Below are 18,681 nucleotides of genomic sequence, written 5' to 3'. Positions count from 1 at the left end.
GAATGTTCCAGTTACACTGATTTACAAGGGAGAGTTGTATCAGTAGTTTTCCATTTAGACTCTTCGATAATAAAATTAAACAGAAGAGTCACATCATTACAACAATAAAACCAGTAAATTTTCTTGTACAGATGAACCCATTGGGACAAATAACTGTGATGTTTGCCCTGATCAAAGGCAGTCAGTACCAATGCCTACAGATTAAAGTAATCTCTAACCTCCTGCTCTAAGACCCTTTTCTCTACATTTTGTCAAGATCCTTCTTCTACCAGGAACATTTTGTCTCAGATCCATTAAAATTCAAGGTTCAGCGGCTTCACTTGCAACCTGGCTGGGTAGTCATCCTTTTTCCAGCTCTGACAGCTCAGTATTTTTGTGCATGGTTGACCAGCAGAAAACTGAGGTGCCTTTGCCAGAGAATTTGAAAGCTTCCTTGGAATCCAAGTGACAGTGAACATAAACATTTGAAAGAAGGAACACTTCTGTTTCAACAGAGTGACTTTTTTGGATTCCTGTTGTTTAAGCAGAATTCTAGGGTCCAATACATTTTTTTCTCTAGGATTTACACAATTTGTTAGGTTACATGTTTGTTCTACATAAGACAAGGTATTTTTTCTATTAAAAAATGTATTTGATTATTTATTGGTAAATGGAGCTCAGAAACGGTATTATCTTTCCATGTACCACTATGCTTGCATAACCAGTTGTCCTGGTTCAGGGCAAATTTGGGAGAGAACCCCCAAAGGGGCTCCTCTAGAAAAGCAGATTCAATTAGCCCCTCCCTCAACCAGTCTGGGAGAAAATACCTCCTTGGAGAAAAGTTGAAAAAAACGTTTATTAAACAATAAAACCTAAACAATATTAAGCAATAAAACCCCTTGCCGCTCCAAAAGAGATGACAAACTCAGAAAGTCCCTCCCCAGGTTGCAGCTGAGCTCACTCAGTTTCTGATCAGTCCCTCAGGTGCTGGAAATGCCGTGGCCCAGGCCCGGCCTGGTGGGCCACAGGTGCAGCTGCCGGTGCTCCCCTGGGTGTTCAGTCCAGAGCAGGTTTGAACAGGTCCAAGAAAAAGGGAAAAAACCACAGTCCAGGGAACTTCTCTGCCTCAGCTAGCTAAAACTAACTAAAACAAAGGAGAGCTCTGTCCCACTGTCTGTCCCTCCGAAGGCAACAGTCAGGAGCAGGAATGTGGATAAGTGAGTGCAGTGTCTGAAAACAAACTGCTGCTTCTTCTCTCCCCCCTTCACTCTCTGGAACATGTCTTAAAGGTGCAAAACTTATTATTCAGCATAAATAGAGCAGACGACTGGGGATAAAAGCATCATGTAGTCAACCCAGGATACCAGTATAAAACCCTACCAACTCTGCTAGAATCTTATTCATTACTTACAGACATTATTTTCAAGAGTAAGAAGGCCATAGGTTGACCATATCCCTAGAAAGGTTTTGTCAGAGGAATCCTACCTATTCTTACCACTAGGAAGTCTACATGGCTAAATCTAAGCTCTTGCCTCAGCCCACAGGTGACTGAGATCACATCCCAAAATACACTGTCCCTGTGGACACTCTTCATCAATCTTACCTTGTGATGATTTATTGCTGAAATTTATGCTAGTCTATAAAGAATACTCTGCTTTATTCCAAGTGTCCTCTGAATTTTGTGAAAGATAGAGGAAGAATTCTGTTCCCTCTTCACTGATGATGTTTATTTAAAGGATTGTATTTCACTGTTCATCTTTCTGAGCTTTCTTGACTCATAGTGGCAAATACGTTACTTTACCCTGAAGTCCTTGAACACCCTGACTATTCAGTACTCCATATTTAGTACAGTTTCAATTAGGAACAACTCATAGGGGTAGAAACATACTTTTTGCTTTGTATTAGAGTTTCAAATATAGTAAAAAACCCCAAACATGTAAAAAAAAAAGAATGAAAGAAAAAAAACCCTCCAGGTTAACCAATCTCCAAAAGTTTGAAGTCCATGTCTGTTTTCAATGTTCATTTGAGAAAACACAAAAATGTTTTCCCTATTGCAGAGAAAGCAGCAAAACCACTACAAATTTACACAGCTTTGTATATCAATTCCACTCCCTGTGAGTTGTTTTGAATTTCAAGACTGCATTGAATTAAAGAATTTCAAGTGTTAAAAAATAATTTCCACTATTGTTTAATCACAGTTAACACCATTTAATGTTTAGTGTCAGAAAGACAGCATATTAAGGAATAAACACCAGCACTTGTTTGTTCCCTCTATGATCGTTTCCAATAAAATATTTCATATCAGACAAACACTCCATAAGAACACAGTTTACAATAACCATTTGCTGAAAACAGGGTAGATGCATTTTTCGGATGTAGGTATACACCTTCTCCAGGATCCTCAAAGCATTTTTCCTGTCTGTGCAGGGAAGAATTCAGGGCTCCACTGAATATATCAGGTGTCCTGAAAGTTTCTGGGATAAGAATACTCAAGTGCAAAAGACATCTCAATGCAATAGAATCCAATAGTTATGCAAGGGGATATTTTACCTCTATCAGCATCTGAAAAAACCAAACGATGCACTTACAAGGACCAAAAGAAACACATTTAAAGAAATCAGACAAATGCTCTAAGTTCTCTATTTTTATTAAAAAATTACACTTGGTGTTAGTTGCATACAACAGCATAGGCTGACAGTGTTACACAGCTGCTCCCACACATGGTGACAGCTGCAGCGCCTACTTGCACTAATCAGGTTACTCTATATCACAGAATCACAGAATCACAGAAATTCTAGGCTGGAAGAGACCTTTAAGATCATATCCCCTATAGTTAAAAGTTACCTGCAGTCACACTACTGCAGCAAACTCATGAGACAGTGTTAAGAACCACAAGTGGGTAAGCCACAACATGAGACATGGTTTTAGCGCTTCACAGACTTGTAGAGTAACTTATGTTGGAAAAAACCTCTTAAGATCAAGGCCAACCATTAACTCAGCACTGTCAATGTAATAGGTATACATTTATGTATTTTTAGTTAGGAACTAAAGCCTCTACCTGGTACATTTCAATAATTAAGCCTTAATACATTTCCTGACTGCAGCTAGAGCCATCAACAGTAGCAGCAGCAACTGAGGACTATACAGCAGTCTGCACTCCTCTCCCATTGCAATACTTACAAATGGACTTTGAACTTGTTGATGACCCTACTTAGTACAGCTTTAGAACAGCTTGAAAGCTTAACACTGTTTTCTTCCATCTTCAGTTACTGCTCTTTATCCATCAGTGTACTGCTCTGTTCAGTGCCTGAACTGTGCTTGCTCTTAAGGGACCTTCCAATGTATCTCCAGTACTCTTTTCGGATGGTGTCTTTTTCTTTAGCCAGAATTTCACACAACTATGAAAGAAAAACGAGAGACTGGAGTATTAAACTGAAAAGCTTATAAAATCCTTAATTATAAAATGCATACAACCTGTATTTCAGATAGTGTCAGAAATATGTTCCTCTGCAACATTTCTTTTATTCATGGGATTTGTAACTGTTTAATGACATCAAACTAATGACAACCCTAGTTGGTAGCCAACCAATCTGACACTGCACAAAAATCCCTCCAGGCCCATTTCAGTTGTACGAGTTCCCTTTGACTCACTCCCATGCCCACCACTCATCATCCATGACAGCCTAATGCACCCTGTAGTAGAGCATACTACACACTTCCTGAGAACCCTGAACGTCTTTTAGTCATCCAACAGGTTGTAAACCACTTAATTCCAAACATTGGAAGATCATCCTGCTCTTGAATCTTCAATACTCTTGATAGACTGACAGGAGATCTTTTATTTCTGTTTTTTTACTCAGCAGACTGTCCCAAAAGGTTCTCCCTGCAAGTCAGTAACCCTCTCTCATGCAACATTAAGAGCTGGTGCAGATACTTCTACATATTTGGGTTTTTTTAAAATTTTGATCTGAGTAAGCAGCACAGTAGAAATCAATACTACTTACAGGACAAGCTGTGTAAATTTTACACAGTCTCAACACTACAAATGTTCAGACTAAATTCCCTTTTATTATGCAGATGACATTGCCTTACTCAGTGAAATGGAGTTAAAAATTAAGAGCTTTGATGTTTAAACAGAGAACTTAAAATTAGTGAAATAGTATAAAGGAGCCAATTGCACTTGTTTACAGTCTGGTCCTGGAACACAACAATGGAAAATGCTGAGAAAGAAAAATGTTGGAACACAAAGACTCCAGGTGGAACTGCAGATCTAATAACTTCAAGTTCCAATCAGTCTCACAGTGAATGGAAAGTGTTCTCGTAAAAACTATGCTACAAACTACAACAAGGAACAGCCAAGTATGAAACTCTGGGAGATACACATCATTGCCAGAAGTAATTTATGCTCTCTAGGAAGTGGTGCCTGACATTTCTTACTGATACCCCAGTGCCTGCTGGCCATAAGCTAATCCTGTCAACTTTCTTAGAAAGAGCTGAGAAGGGCCATGGGAGCTCAACTGAGGTTGTTTGGACATGGATATTCTGAGAAAAATTCATTAATCTACAGAGAAGAGAGTGAGTTAATGCTATAAAGTAAACATTGAAAACTCCTCTATTATTCAAACATCTTCTTTCTTCTGCAGGTAGTATTAGAGACCCTCCTTCACCACCACATGAAGAAAATTTAAGAATAATTTAATAACTGGCTAGTTATTATTTATATTTAAATTCATTAGATCCTTGTGATTGTCTGGTTTTTGTGTTAAACTCTTCATAGACTTCTCATGATTAACAACTAACCTGTTCTATTTATGAAAATCAATCTCATTTTGTCAAGCTATAAAACCAGACAGGAATAGGCAGCATGCCTCGGAAGAAAAACCAAGCTTTCAAAATGTACCTCCAATGCCTTGTTCAGTGTTTCTTCCTTGTTATCACACTGGTTTTCTAGCATATCTTCATATATGTCCACAAGAAAGGCAATCAGATAGGGTGAACTGTGACTGGGCTGTAAATTCAACAGCTCCTCCAGCAGATTTGGATATTTTGAAAGACCACGATCCTGTAGAATCCTATAAGAGAGGTTAATAGGCTTGACACATAATGATGGGAAACCTGGTGTGAATAATTGCATTTTTGTTATGACTCTGTTACTTGAAGATTAGGTTTGAAATCAGGCTGCAAATATAAGTAAGTCAGAAAGTAAGCAGCATGCAGAACTAGTATAGCCTCATGTTGTAGTAAGCTGGTATAGTTTTTGTTCAATTGAACAGGAATTAGACTGAAAGTATGTTAATTGTTTCCTATCTATGCTTTTTAACACAGTGACATTACAGGTTAAGTTTTTAAAAGCATGAGAAGTACTTGTAGTCCTTCTGCAAGAACTATAGGGCCAGAAGCTTAGTGAAAAGTTACAAAGAAATTAGGTTAGAATATAAGAACCCTTTGTGACAGTATTTGTCTGCCTGCTTAAGCACACTACACTAGAACAAGAAGAAAAAAAATCTCTTTAATTAAGAAGTAGGCATCAGACACCTTCCACAGATTCTTTGCCTCATGGAGAAATACACCTCACCCTTTTAAGTAGTTCCAAGCACTCTCATTATGTGGCACTGCCGTGATCATCTCAAGAGTGTATCTGCAAGAAAAAGGTAATGGGTCATGAATGCAACCGATAACAATGCAGTTAGAAATTACCTGAATGTACCCAGAAGCTTCCAAATGCTTATCTCTAGCCTATACTTCACTCTTTTTGTAGATCATCTCACCTGGGTAGGTCAAAAATCGCTCACAATATAATCATCAGGAGTCTCAAAGAAGCAGACACTATGTTTTAAGCGTTCAGTTTGCTGGAATTTATACAATAATGAATCAGTTCTCAAAATTATTAGCAAAAACACTGAGAAAACAACATAATACACTCTCCTGGTATGCTAAAGGAGTAACTTATTTCTTGATGCTCAGAATTGGCACGGGGCTGAGAATGGCCAGAATAACTGAACTCTGTTAATATGACTACAAGTGGTATGTTCAGTACCTATTTGCAGAACTTTTTTCCTCAGGCTGCACTCAAGCAAACCCACAGAAAGGCAGAGCTTGAGCTTTCGGCTCACAAAGCCTTCTGCAGCATTTCTATGAAAGCAACAGTGAGGCAATTGCTATAAAAGAAAAGCAACAAAAGGCACCTCCAATACAGCCACAAAGCCACATTTCATCTACACAAAGCAGATTTATCTTCTGGCCTTTCCCAGCATAACCAGGCATTCTGATGATTTTCAGAGGCTGCAAATAGAGGAGTATCTGATATATCAAGAGTACTAAAAAATACTCCACAACTGAAACTGTTTTAAAACATTCTGCAGTCACTGTGACAAAGAACGAGTTTATAAACCAACCAGCATTTCTATAGTGACATCTGGGAAATCTTAATCTTAGCCAGTCTGGTTCTTTAGATGGTACCCAATTATCTTGACAAGATCAGGAAAGGATGCCCATCTAAACTCTGGAAATAAAAAGTTGAAGTTATCAAAGTCTAAGTCATGGAAATGGTTCAGATTCATCAATCTACAGGAACGTTATAAACTGGAAGAGAAGTAAAACTTCTAGAAGGTTGCAAAGACAACCATGGAAGACATTGAGGCCTGGGATCCTCTATGAATAATGCACCAAAAGATTCAGAGATTCAGTCTTTCTTCTGAAAAATAACTCTATAAAAAATCGCAGTACCTTAATTGCTTCTTCACTTTTGACAAATATCTTCTCATAAACATCAACCCTAATCAGCAGTCTGAGATGTGAAAATCATATGAAGAGGCTTCTCTTACCACCATGGGTAGTAAAATATGTCTAGAAGCCCAGTTTGTCTTCAGTTACAAACACGCAACCTAGAAACAGTGAGCACAAAACTCTTTTTCCTGGAAACTAGCCATCTCACAGAGGCAGTTTTCTCTTTGTGCCAACCACATACTCCTGAGAGGTTTATTTTTCCAGCTGCATCAAATTCCTCATAAAAGTCAACCCCTCTTCCTACAAACCATGTCACTGTATTGGGTTTGCATGGCCTGTTTCTTTGGTAGCGGAGGGTGGCTACAGGGTTGGCTTCTGTGAGAAGCAGCCAGTAGCTTCTTCCATGTCTATCGGAGACAGTCTCTCATAGCTCCAAGGATGGATGTGCCATTAGAAAAGCTGGGCCTACTAGAAATGATGGTAACACCTCTGTGGTAACATATTTAAGAGAAAAACAAAGGTAGTTGCACAGTTTTATTTGCTGCAGACACAAAGGTCAGGAAAGAAGGAAGAGGGTGGGGGTGCTCCAGGCGCCAGAGCTGAAGAGTGCCTCTTTCCAAACTTTCTAGGAGTAGAATACTAATGAACAGCACAGCAGTGTCACAGATCTTCTGTAGCCTGTCCTACTATAACTAGCTCACCATAAACCCCCAAGTTTTGTTTGCACAATAAACAGCAGGCCAGGAAAACCGATTCATGATAGCAGCTTGCCGAGGATAAGCAGAGCTTGCTTCAGCCTGACACTTGTTCGCTAACTGTGAATGTTAGTCCCAGAAGTGGATAAAAATCAGAAAACAAAGCCCACGGGGACTGTGAAAGTATTCCTTTGCTTTCATGTAATGGATACTGTTTAATACGAGCCTGAATAGCATTACTAACCGGACTTCTCTGTCTAGGACTGCGGGGTCATCATAGCCAGTGGTGTTGCAAATGACGAAGTGCCGTTGGTTCCAAACAGAGTTGTTTCTCACATCCTCTCTCAAAAGCTGGTCCACGTAGTCGAGTTCATTGTCCCATAATTTGAACTCCTACAGAAAGGGAAGGAAGAGAAAGTATCACAATCAAAAGTTTTCATTTTTTAAATACATTCTTGTTCTTAAGTTACCTGAACATCAGATAGAGCCTTTTTTAAAGAAATCAACAGAAAGTTACAAAAAAAATGTCTGCAGGTGAGCTAGGAACATGCTAGCTCATCATTAAATTCACACACACAACAGTAAGTAGACAACAACTCAATTCTTTGAACTCATTTCCTAAAAGGAAAGTTTATAGCTAACCTCTGCCACACATTTAAAATGCAAGTTATTTAAAGAATCAAGAGTTCTGTGGATACAATACCTGAATAACCCATTGTCTGTGTTGCCAGGCATGGTAATTTTTGGCATCTTGGTTAAGAATGTCAGCTATGAACTCAAGCTCTCGGGTTGGATCCTGCAGCCACTCAACCAACACCCGTCTGTGATGCCTAATGATGAGAAGAACAAAGTCTAAATTTTTTTGGTGAGTGTGTGTTCTACATAACAGCAGCTTACAGCAAGTGCACAACTTAGGAAAAAAACCCACTAGTTAAATACTTCAAATTAAGCATACCAGAACATTTCACTTGGCTCTGAGAAATGCATGACACATATTTATATTACAAAAAATTCTAACCACACATACACCATGGCAAATCATCTCATTTTAGACAAGTAATAGTCACCTGAAACAACAGTTTCACACTTACAGTCAAACTTTACTCAGCAGAGTAAAGTTTTCTACTACTGCATAATTTCTCTAGCAATAACAATATTGCTCTTTCGCCTATTCCTATTAATTTTGGGAAAAACCTAACAACAGGCAGGCAAACTCCAAAACACAATAAAAGATAAGATACTAATTTATGTGTGTGTTCTCAGCTGCCTTTTCACAAATCTTTTTTTTTTTTACCTGTCAGACTTATTTTGGCAGTCTAAAAATTGAAATTAACAAGAAAACAACACCTGCTTAGCATGTTATAATCATACACTTAGAAAAAATATCTGAAAGGAGCTTTGACATGATGCAACTCCATTTAACTCCTCCACCACAACTGGACAATTTACAAAACAAATATTATCTGCAAAAACATTGTCGTGGGGTGACTGTCTTTATCCCAATATTTCTTTCCTTTCCTTTCCTTTCCTTTCCTTTCCTTTCCTTTTCTCTTTTCTTTTCTTTTCTTTTCTTTTCTTTTCTTTTCTTTTCTTTTCTTTTCTTTTCTTTTCTTTTCTTTTCTTTTCTTTTCTTTTTTCTTGTGTTGGGGAGTGTTCTTTTGTTACTTGTCAATAAATAGGTTTTGTTTTCCACTTTGCTCCTCTGAGAAATTCCTTCCCGAACCCGGTGTTGGGGGAGGGGTGGTTTGAGGATTTTATTTGGGGGGGCTCCCTTTTGGATATTTCCCCTAATTTGTCCTAAACCAGGACAGTATATTTTTTGGTGCATTGGCCGGGAAACGGAGGCCAAAGACAGTGGAAAAAAACCCCTATAACAACAATGTTTTGGTTGTTTTGTGGGCATACTGGTAATTCATAATGTCATTTGGGGTGGAAGCTTACCGGTATTTCTGGTCCCTAGGGTTTTTTGAAGTTTTAATACCTTTGTGGTCCCTAGGGTTATTTCCTTACCCAGAAATAGCTCTGGTGTTGTCCCTAATAAGTAGCTCTTGTAAGCAGGGGGCACTAACCAGAATAGTCATTGGGCTGGTCTTATGTGTGATGATTTGTCAGAGGTTTATAAAAATGCTGGACTTTGTTTCAGGAATGTATGGATTGTTGTTATGGCTGTGTACTCAGTTTGTTTGGGGAGAAGAAGGGGAAGAGGCTTTTCAGTTTTTGTCTTCCTTCTTCTCCTCCAAATTGTTGACATCTCTATTAGAAAATATTGAATTTCCCCTGAGTTTAAAAGAAACCATCTTTCTAGCATTTAATTTATTAAGCCTTTTCTATACTGTCTGGAGTATATATAAAATGAAAGCTGAGATTTCTAGAGGGGTTAGAGAGACTCCTGATTCAGGAGTAAAACAAAGCAGGAAAAATCTTGACTGGAGTGGGAAATGTGAGGATATGGGCCAGACTTTAAAGGAATTTTCTGATCCTATAGACTTTCCATCTGATCAAATTCAGAACCCGGTCGAGGTGGCAAAGTATTTGAGGGAGAAATGCCATGGTAATACTAAGGAGGAAAGGATTACTGCAGTGAGCTGGGCCTTGGCGTTTGTTTACCGTACTCTGCTAGATACTGTGGAGCAGCAGATAGCAGAAAGGGAACAGGGAGATAAGTTAGTTACTATCCCAGTGACCCAGGCTGCAGCTAACATCCCAGGCTCCAGGCTAGCAGCTGAATCAGACAATAGGCCCCAAACCATGGCTGTTGCAGCTAATACAAGAGGTGGAAAGTGTAAAGGCAAAGACCAGTCGAAAGGTGGAGGATGATGAGGATGATGAGACCGATCGAAAGGTGGAGGATGATGATGATGATGCAGGAGAAGGACCCTCCCCAAAATCAGAGGCCACATCAAGGGGCACAGATTCTGGAGCTAATATTGACTCCTTTTCTCTGAAGGACCTCAGAGGCCTAAGAAAGGATTACAGACGACAACCTGACGAATCTATAATTAGTTGGTTAGTCCGCCTTTGGGATGCTGCAGGGGAGGTTACGATTTTGGATGGTACTGAAGGGAGGCATTTGGGATCCCTGTCACATGATCCTGTCATCGATCAAGGTATGATGAGGGGGGCTAACCCTCACAGCCTCTGGGAATGGGCCCTAAGAAGCGTAGCAGAACGATACCTGTGTACGGATGATCTCTATATGCAGCAGACACGGTGGAAGACCATAGAACAGGGGATCCAACGCCTGAGAGAGATGGCGGTGGCAGAGCTCATTTTCTCAGATGATACAACAACTAGGAATCCGGACCTGGTACCATGCACACCTGTAATGTGGAGGAAACTTGTGCGACTTGGGCCACCTGAATACGCTTCTGCCCTAGCAATAATGAAGCGGGATGATACATATGAGACTGTGCTCGATATGGCAAAGAAGCTTCGAGCGTATGCAGATGCTGTGCATGGCCCAACTCATGCCAGAATTGCAGCAGTGGAAACCCGACTGCAGAAACTAGAGGACAAAATAGAGGAGAATCATAAGAAACTCTGGGAAGAGATTAAAGAGGACTTATTCAAATCTTGGCTGTACAAATTAGAGGCCCTGGTGTCCAACGCTGGCGCTCCTTTGATGGGGAGAGAAGGTACATCCCACGGGCTGAGTTATGGGCTTTTCTGCGTGAGTCTGGAGAAGACATGAGGAGATGGGATGGAAAACCCTCCGCTGCTTTGGCACAACGGGTGCCAAAGTGATTTGAAGAAAAGAGAAAGTATCACCAAAAGGATAGCAGCTCCGGTCGCTCGTAGCCGAGATGTTAAGTATGCTGATGACGATGACATGTCCGATCCCCTTGAAGGAACTTCTAAGGCATACGCCCAAGGAAAGAAGGACAATCTGGCTTAGAGGGGCCCTGCCTCCAGCCAGGAAGAGGCACGGGAAAACCGGGTTTTTTGGAAGGTGTGGATCAGATGGCCTGGCACATCAGAGCCACAAGACTATGAAGCATTGGTTGACACTGGATCACAGTGTACCTTGATGCCATCGGAACACGTGGGGACAGAACCTGTTTCCATTGCTGGAGTGACGGGGGGATCACAACAGTTGACTTTGTTGGAAGCTGAGGTGAGCTTGACTGGGAAGGAGTGGCAGGAACATCCGATTGTGACTGGTCCAGAGGCTCCGTGTATTTTGGGCATAGACTTCCTCCGGAATGGCTATTACAAAGATCCTAAGGGATTCAGGTGGGCTTTTGGAATAGCTGCAGTGGAGATAGAGGGTATTAAACAACTGAATACCTTGTCTGGACTATCAGAGAACCCATCTGCAGCAGGACTCTTGAAGGTAGAGGAGCAACGAGTGCCAATTGCCACCTCAACAGTGCACCGTAGGCAGTACCGGACGAATCGAGATGCCGTGACCCCCATCCACAAAATGATCCGAGAGCTGGAGAGCCAAGGGGTGGTCAGTAAAACCCACCCACCCTTCAACAGCCCTATCTGGCCCGTGCCAAAATCTGACGGAGAATGGAGACTGACTGTGGACTATCGTGCCTTGAATGAAGTGACTCCACCACTGAGTGCGGCTGTACCGGACATACTGGAACTGCAGTACGAGCTGGAGTCCAAGGCAGCAAAGTGGTACGCGACCATCGATATTGCTAACGCGTTTTTCTCCATCCCTCTGGCAGCAGAATGCAGGCCCCAGTTTGCTTTTACATGGAGGGGAGTGCAGTATACCTGGAACCGACTGCCCCAGGGGTGGAAACACAGTCCTACCATCTGTCATGGACTGATCCAGGCTGCACTAGAAGAGGGTGAGGCTCCAGAACATTTACAATATATTGATGATATCATTGTTTGGGGGAACACGGCAATAGAAGTGTTCGAGAAAGGAGAGAAGATCATTCATATTGTCCTGAAAGCCAGATTTGCCATTAAGAAGAGCAAAGTCAAGGGACCTGCCCGAGAAATTCAGTTCTTGGGGGTGAAGTGGCAAGACGGAGAGCGTCAGATTCCTGCGGATGTTATTAACAAAATCACTGCTATGTCCCCACCAACTGATAAGAAGGAAACACAAGCTTTCTTAGGTGCTATAGGTTTCTGGAGGATGCACATCCCTGAGTATAGTCAGATTGTGAGACCCCTTTATCTGGTTACCCGCAAGAAGAACGACTTCTATTGGGGCCCTGAGCAGCAGCAAGCTTTCATCCAGATCAAGCAGGAGATCGCTCATGCTGTAGCCCTTGGTCCAGTCAGGACGGGACCAGATGTGAAGAACGTGCTCTACTCTGCAGCCGGGAGCCATGGTCTGTCCTGGAGCCTTTGGCAGAAGGTGCCTGGCGAGACCCGAGGCCGACCATTGGGATTTTGGAGTCAGAGCTACAGGGGGTCTGAAGATAACTATACCCCAACAGAAAAGGAAATCTTGGCTGCCTATGAAGGAGTCCAAGCCGCCTCGGAGGTGATTGGTACAGAGGCACAACTCCTTCTGGCACTCCAACTACCGGTGCTGGGATGAATGTTCAGAGGAAAGGTTCCCCCTACCCACCATGCCACCAATGCTACTTGGAGTAAGTGGATTACGCTCATTATGCAGCGCGCTCGAATTGGTAAGTTAAATCGCCCTGGGATTCTGGAAATAATTACAAATTGGCCCGAAGGTGAAAGCTTTAGTGTCGCGGATGAGGAACAGTATCTCTCAGGTTATTCGTGACTGTGAGACGTGCGCTGCCATCAAGCAGGCCAAGCGGGTGAAGCCCCTCTGGTATGGGGGGCGGTGGTCTAAGTACAAATATGGGGAGGCCTGGCAGATTGACTACATCACACTGCCTCAAACCCGCCAGGGCAAGCACTATGTACTAACCATGGTAGAAGCCACCACGGGATGGTTGGAAACCTACCCTGTGTCTCATGCTACAGCCCGTAACACTATCTTGGCCTTGAAAAGCAGGACCTTTGGAGGCACGGTACTCCCGAGAGAATTGAGTCGGATAACGGAATTCATTTTAAAAACAATCTTATTAATACTTGGGCTAGGGAACATGGCATCGAGTGGATATACCATATCCCCTATCATGCACCAGCTGCAGGGAAAGTGGAAAGGTACAATGGATTGTTAAAAACCACCTCAAAAGCATTGGGTGGGGGATCTTTAAAAAACCGGGAGCAGCATTTGGCAAAGGCTACCTGGTTAGTTAACACTCGAGGTTCCACCAACCGAGTGGGTCCTGCTCAGTCTGAGCTCCTTAATATAGTAGATGGGGATAAAGCCCCAGTGGCCCATGTCAGAGGTTTGTTGGGAAAGACAGTATGGATCAACCCTGCCTTGAGTACAGACAAACCCATCCGTGGGATTGTCTTTGCTCAAGGACCAGGTTATACATGGTGGATAATGCAGAAAGATGGAACAACACAGTATGTAACTCAGGGACACTTGATTGTGGGATGAGACTCATATATGAATGTCATTGTTTGTTGAATGTGAGACAGAAGGAAACTGTAAGTGTCAAAGGTCTGAGCAAGTAAGATGAGAGGAATGCGTAAGTGACAAAGGTGTAAGTGAAATGAAAGTTTTTTATTGTATGTTCACAATATGGGATAAAGGGTGGAGTGTCGTGGGGTGACAACCTTTATCCCAATATCATGTGTTGTGTCTGGCAGCTGTGCCTTTTCTCTCATCCCCCACCCTCCGCCCCGGCCATCGTGCCACGGCAGGGCGGGGAGGGAGGAGTGAGTGTGACCGGGCACTTTTGCTTTTGGGCTTTTGGGCTGCTTGGCTTGGCTTGCGGCTGCTTGCTTGCTTGCTTGCTCCTGCCTCGGCCCCTAGCTGATAGTTTTTTTTTTTGCTGCTTTCTGCGCTGTTTTTTTCTTTTCTTTTGTTCCCTCTTTCTTACCCTCCCCTGAAGATACTGGACCGGCTCCAGACCTGACCTGGGACATCCAGGACCCCCCGGAGTCTGCGAGAGAAGCTCAGTGCCCCCCACAACACTGCCTGGTGTCTTTCCTTTTCTTGTGTTGGGGAGTGTTCTTTTGTTACTTGTCAATAAATAGGTTTTGTTTTCCACTTTGCTCCTCCGAGAAATTCCTTCCCGAACCCGGTATTGGGAGAGGGGTGGTTGGAGGTTTTTTTTTTGGGGGGGGGCTCCCTTTTGGAGATTTCCCCTAATTTATCCTAAACCAGGACAAACATTAAGAACAGGAAAGAAAGCATGATTTTACCAGACTTGGTAGTTCTTTGGCTGATCTTCAATGATAGCTGTAATATACTTAAGTTCCTCATGGAGGTCCTTTCCCAAAGACTGCAGGAGGACTCTGCGGAAATGCCTGTATAAAAGTCAAGCGTTTGAACACTGCAAAAGGACTTTCCTATAACTCACAGACAAGAACATGGAATCACCTTTGTTCACAGTTCTTGTAAATGATACTGAGATAAAAACAGTGCAAAAAGCTAAAACTAATGGAAAATCCTTAACCACGTATCTAGTTCTGTTAAAGGGCTTTCAATTATGGAACAGCACTGAACTAGGATATGACTGGTTGCAACACTACATAATCTAAGATTGTAACAATCATGTTCAAGTTAATCTGTACCCATGATAGTTTTCTGTCACAGAAACTAAGACTTCTGTGCTTGAAACAATGCAAACCTTCTGATTTTATGGAAATTAGTGGAATGAAGACGTACAAGAAGTACTTGTTAGCTTGTAAGTAAAATGCCCTACTGTGAATATCAGAAATTCACTGTTTATTTATTAGCTAACTTGACAGATCTTTTAAAATGCAAAAAGTATTAGTAGTTTATTATTGGTAGTAAATACATAAATTATTTGCCATCATGTTTTTATGCCTCTTCTCAAAGTCAACTGAGGGCATCTTCAGCATTTTGCCATGGACACATTATCAAGTAAGTAATCTAATTTTAAACAGCAACATCCTTTTTGTGGCTAGCCCTGACCTTGACTGATAATATCCTTAGAGCCAAATGAATGAAAACCACTGACTTAACATGAGGCATGGGACATACTGAACATGGGCTTTCTTTGGAAGCTCACTGGAAAGGTACTCTACTCCTCTGTGTAAATTCAACTAGACATGCCTTAATTCAATGAACAAAACATCAAAGACTGAAAAGGTAGGCAGGTGAACGACCACAGAAATAATAATACCAAGATTACTACATACCATACTGTGTAGTTTGCAGCATTTAACTCAATGGCATCTGCTGTTAACTTGAAAGCTCTTTCACTTCTCTCATCCCGCTGCAGAACAGCCCGGAAGTAATCATAGACATCTCGGACTAAATAGAGAATAGCATCTTAGCCAATGGCCTGAACAGGGGATAAGGTTAATAATCCTTTAAATTGCTTCCTACTTTCTGTGCTCTAAATACACCTCTGTAAAACTAATCATACCTATCGATCTGAAAGCATTTTCCACTGAGACCTGTGCAGGATATTAGCACACCACAAAGTTGCACAAGTATGTTAGAAGCACACCATCAGAATAATAGCCAAAACAATCATAAAAGATCTGCGCTGCTTACTCTCACTACTTCACCAGCTGCAAGAACTTCATGTTTTGCTTCCATTTGTGGGCTGGAAATGACTTGTGACATGAACCATGCTGTCTGCTGTATTACCTCTTAAGCCACAGGATTCTAAAGGAGAACCCTGGCTATTAACATCTCAGGTGAAGATTCAGCTTCAAAGATGCTTGGTGAAAACACCACACACAAGCACCGTAACACAATGAATTAATTTCTTCACAGTATCACTCTATGTGATATGTTATCCATAGACATAACATAGATATGTTATCCATAGAAAATATTATCCAAAACATGAAGATTTGTTTCAACAATGGTTAAGGGCATAATAAATTTAAGACTTACATTTTTCACTGTAGATGATCTGAACAACAGGATTCGGCCCATCATTTTGAGGAACAGGTTCAATATCAGCCCATTCCTTCCTGTCCCTGTAAATACATGTTTTTGTGTTTTCAATGTTTCTAAAAAGCACAAATGCTACTCAAACCATGACATGCATGAACGCGTGTCCAGTAACACATCCTTGCTCTGAACAGTCCCTACTATTTTAGCTACATTACTGTCTGTAACACAGACCAGCATATAAATACATAAAGGTGTCCCCTACATAAGAAGGACATGGAGGTGTTGGAGCAGACCAGGGCCACGATGTTGAAAAGAGGACTGGATCACCCTCAAAAAGACAAACGGAAAAAGTTGGGGCTGTGGAGCCTAGAGAAGAGAATGCCGTGCGACGTCCACAGAGCAGCCTTCCAGTATCTAAACGGGACCTAGAGGGAAGCTGGAGAGGGATTTTCAATCAGAAACTGTCATGATGGGACAAGGAGTAATGGGTACAAACTGAGAGAGGGAAAATTTAGGTTAGACATTGGGAAAAAATTCTTTGACTGTAGAGGTAGTGAGACACTGGACCAGGCTGCCCACAGAAGCTGCGTATGCACCAGCTCTGGCAGCGTTCAAAATCATGTTGGATAAAGCCTTGAGCAACTCGATCTAGTGAAAGGTGTCCCTGCCCCTCCTAGAAGCTCCCCAGTCCTCCGGCCCCAGATCCGCCACTTCGCGCCCGCCACCCCGTGCCGTGCCGCGCCGTGCCTGCCGTGCCGTGCTCGCCCGGGCCAGCCCGGCCCGGCGCCGCCGCAGCCGTACCTGTACAGCACGTAGCCCGCATCTTCCCCATCCTCCTCTTCCTCCAGCAGCTGCCCGAAGCCGCCCTCCGGCTCGCTGCTGCTGCCGCCCTCCACGTCCCCATCCGGCTGCAGCTCCACCGCCCCCGCCGCCCTCTCGACCGCCGCCATCGCTCCGCCGCCGCTTCCGGGACCCGGCTGCACCACAAAGGCGGGGGCGGAGCGGCGGCGCGGCTCGACAGCGCCGCCCCTGGCGCGGAGGGCGCGTGTGGCGCGTCCCGGGAAGGTGCCCGCCTGCCTTCCCTCCCTCCGCCCGGGAAGCGCCCGGGTGTCCTCACGGAGAGTACACTCCGGGAGGGAAAACAATGCCTGGCGCCATCTTAGCCTCAGACGATCTGACAGGACAAGGCAGAGGAATTTTGACTCTGCAAAAAAGTGAAATTGGAGGTTTTGAAACAGCCGCCTTTAACGAGTGGGAGAAATTGGAGAAGGCAGCAGACCCAGCAGGAGCTGGGTGTGTTTAGCCTGTAGAAAAGGAGGCTCAGGGGGTGACCTTGTCACTCTTCAAAGTACCTGAAAGAGACTGTAGCCGCATGGGAATCGGCCTCTGCTCACTGGCAGTGACAGGACACAGTCTCATACTGCACCAGGAGAGGTTCAGGGTGGACATCAGGAGGAATTCCTTCCCAGAAAAGGTGATTAGACATTGATACGGACCAGCCAGGGTAGATTGGGCCATGGTCTAGCTGACAGCATGGATGATCTTAGAGGTCTTTTACAGCCTAAATGATTCTGTGATCCGCTGATGTGCTGTTGGTCAGCAGGCCAAGCTGAGGACAGTCATTAGGGAGAGCAGCTGATTTTTGTAATCTGGGGCATTTTGGCTTGCATTAGAATGGAGAGAATTAAAGAAAGGCGGAGCATGTGCAGTAGCAAGGGCTGTGCATACATCTGCATCTGTACAGCATTCTCAAGGAGGTGGGAAATCATTCCATATGTGGTGGAAATGGTTAAAGTCTTTAATTTTGAGCTGCTGTGTGTTTCACAGGTTTTACGGTGATTGTATGAGAAGAAGAATGGTGCCACAGTGCTAATGAGGGAGTATAAATGCACAGCTGCAACTCCAGACACAAGACCCAGGACAAGGAAGAATCAGGTCCACAGGTGGTTCTTGTGTCAATGAGCAGCTTTGTCTCCTTTGGGAAGCCACTTGAACTCTGTGCTTTCCTTGTCTCCCTGCCTTTTTTTCTGCCCTGTTTTTTTCTGAGGACTTCATTTGCTCCTGCCAGGATGTTCATACAGTGACTCTTTGGAATGCATAGTGTGGTTGCTGCTTCTGGGTGTTGCAGTAATATAGACTATACTAACTGAGGATATTACCATTGGAATTACTATTGTAATTGAGGATAAAAACCAGAGAAATCTACTGAAAGGCTACTTTGAATAACAGGACTATGAATACAACAGAGAGGGAATGGGCATATCTAGAGGCAGAGACAATACCCAGCAGGACCTAAGAGAAAGGAAAATGTTCTAAAGAGCAGAATAATAAAAAAAAGAGAGGAAGAACAAACACAGGCATAAAAAGAAACAAAGTGTACTAAAAACAGATCAGAGG

General features: G+C 42.9%; 1 protein-coding gene across 1 annotated transcript; it reads right to left on the bottom strand.

Moving 5' to 3' along the window:
• Window positions 1-2,610: 2,610 nt before the first annotated feature.
• Window positions 2,611-17,264, bottom strand: FNTA (farnesyltransferase, CAAX box, alpha). Its single transcript, XM_063179765.1, has 9 exons — window positions 17,086-17,264; window positions 16,282-16,367; window positions 15,573-15,687; window positions 14,610-14,714; window positions 8,104-8,230; window positions 7,645-7,793; window positions 5,555-5,617; window positions 4,880-5,051; window positions 2,611-3,377 (listed from the first exon to the last, which is right to left on the bottom strand). Exons 1-9 carry the CDS (start codon window positions 17,232-17,234, stop codon window positions 3,246-3,248), a joined length of 1,098 nt encoding a protein of 365 aa, XP_063035835.1. The 5' UTR covers window positions 17,235-17,264; the 3' UTR covers window positions 2,611-3,245.
• Window positions 17,265-18,681: the final 1,417 nt, after the last annotated feature.

This window comes from Melospiza melodia, chromosome Z, assembly GCF_035770615.1.
Source record: "Melospiza melodia melodia isolate bMelMel2 chromosome Z, bMelMel2.pri, whole genome shotgun sequence".
Lineage (NCBI taxonomy): Eukaryota > Metazoa > Chordata > Aves > Passeriformes > Passerellidae > Melospiza > Melospiza melodia.
Note: the sequence above shows the minus strand (reverse complement) of the source record. Positions and strands in the feature narration are given on the sequence as shown.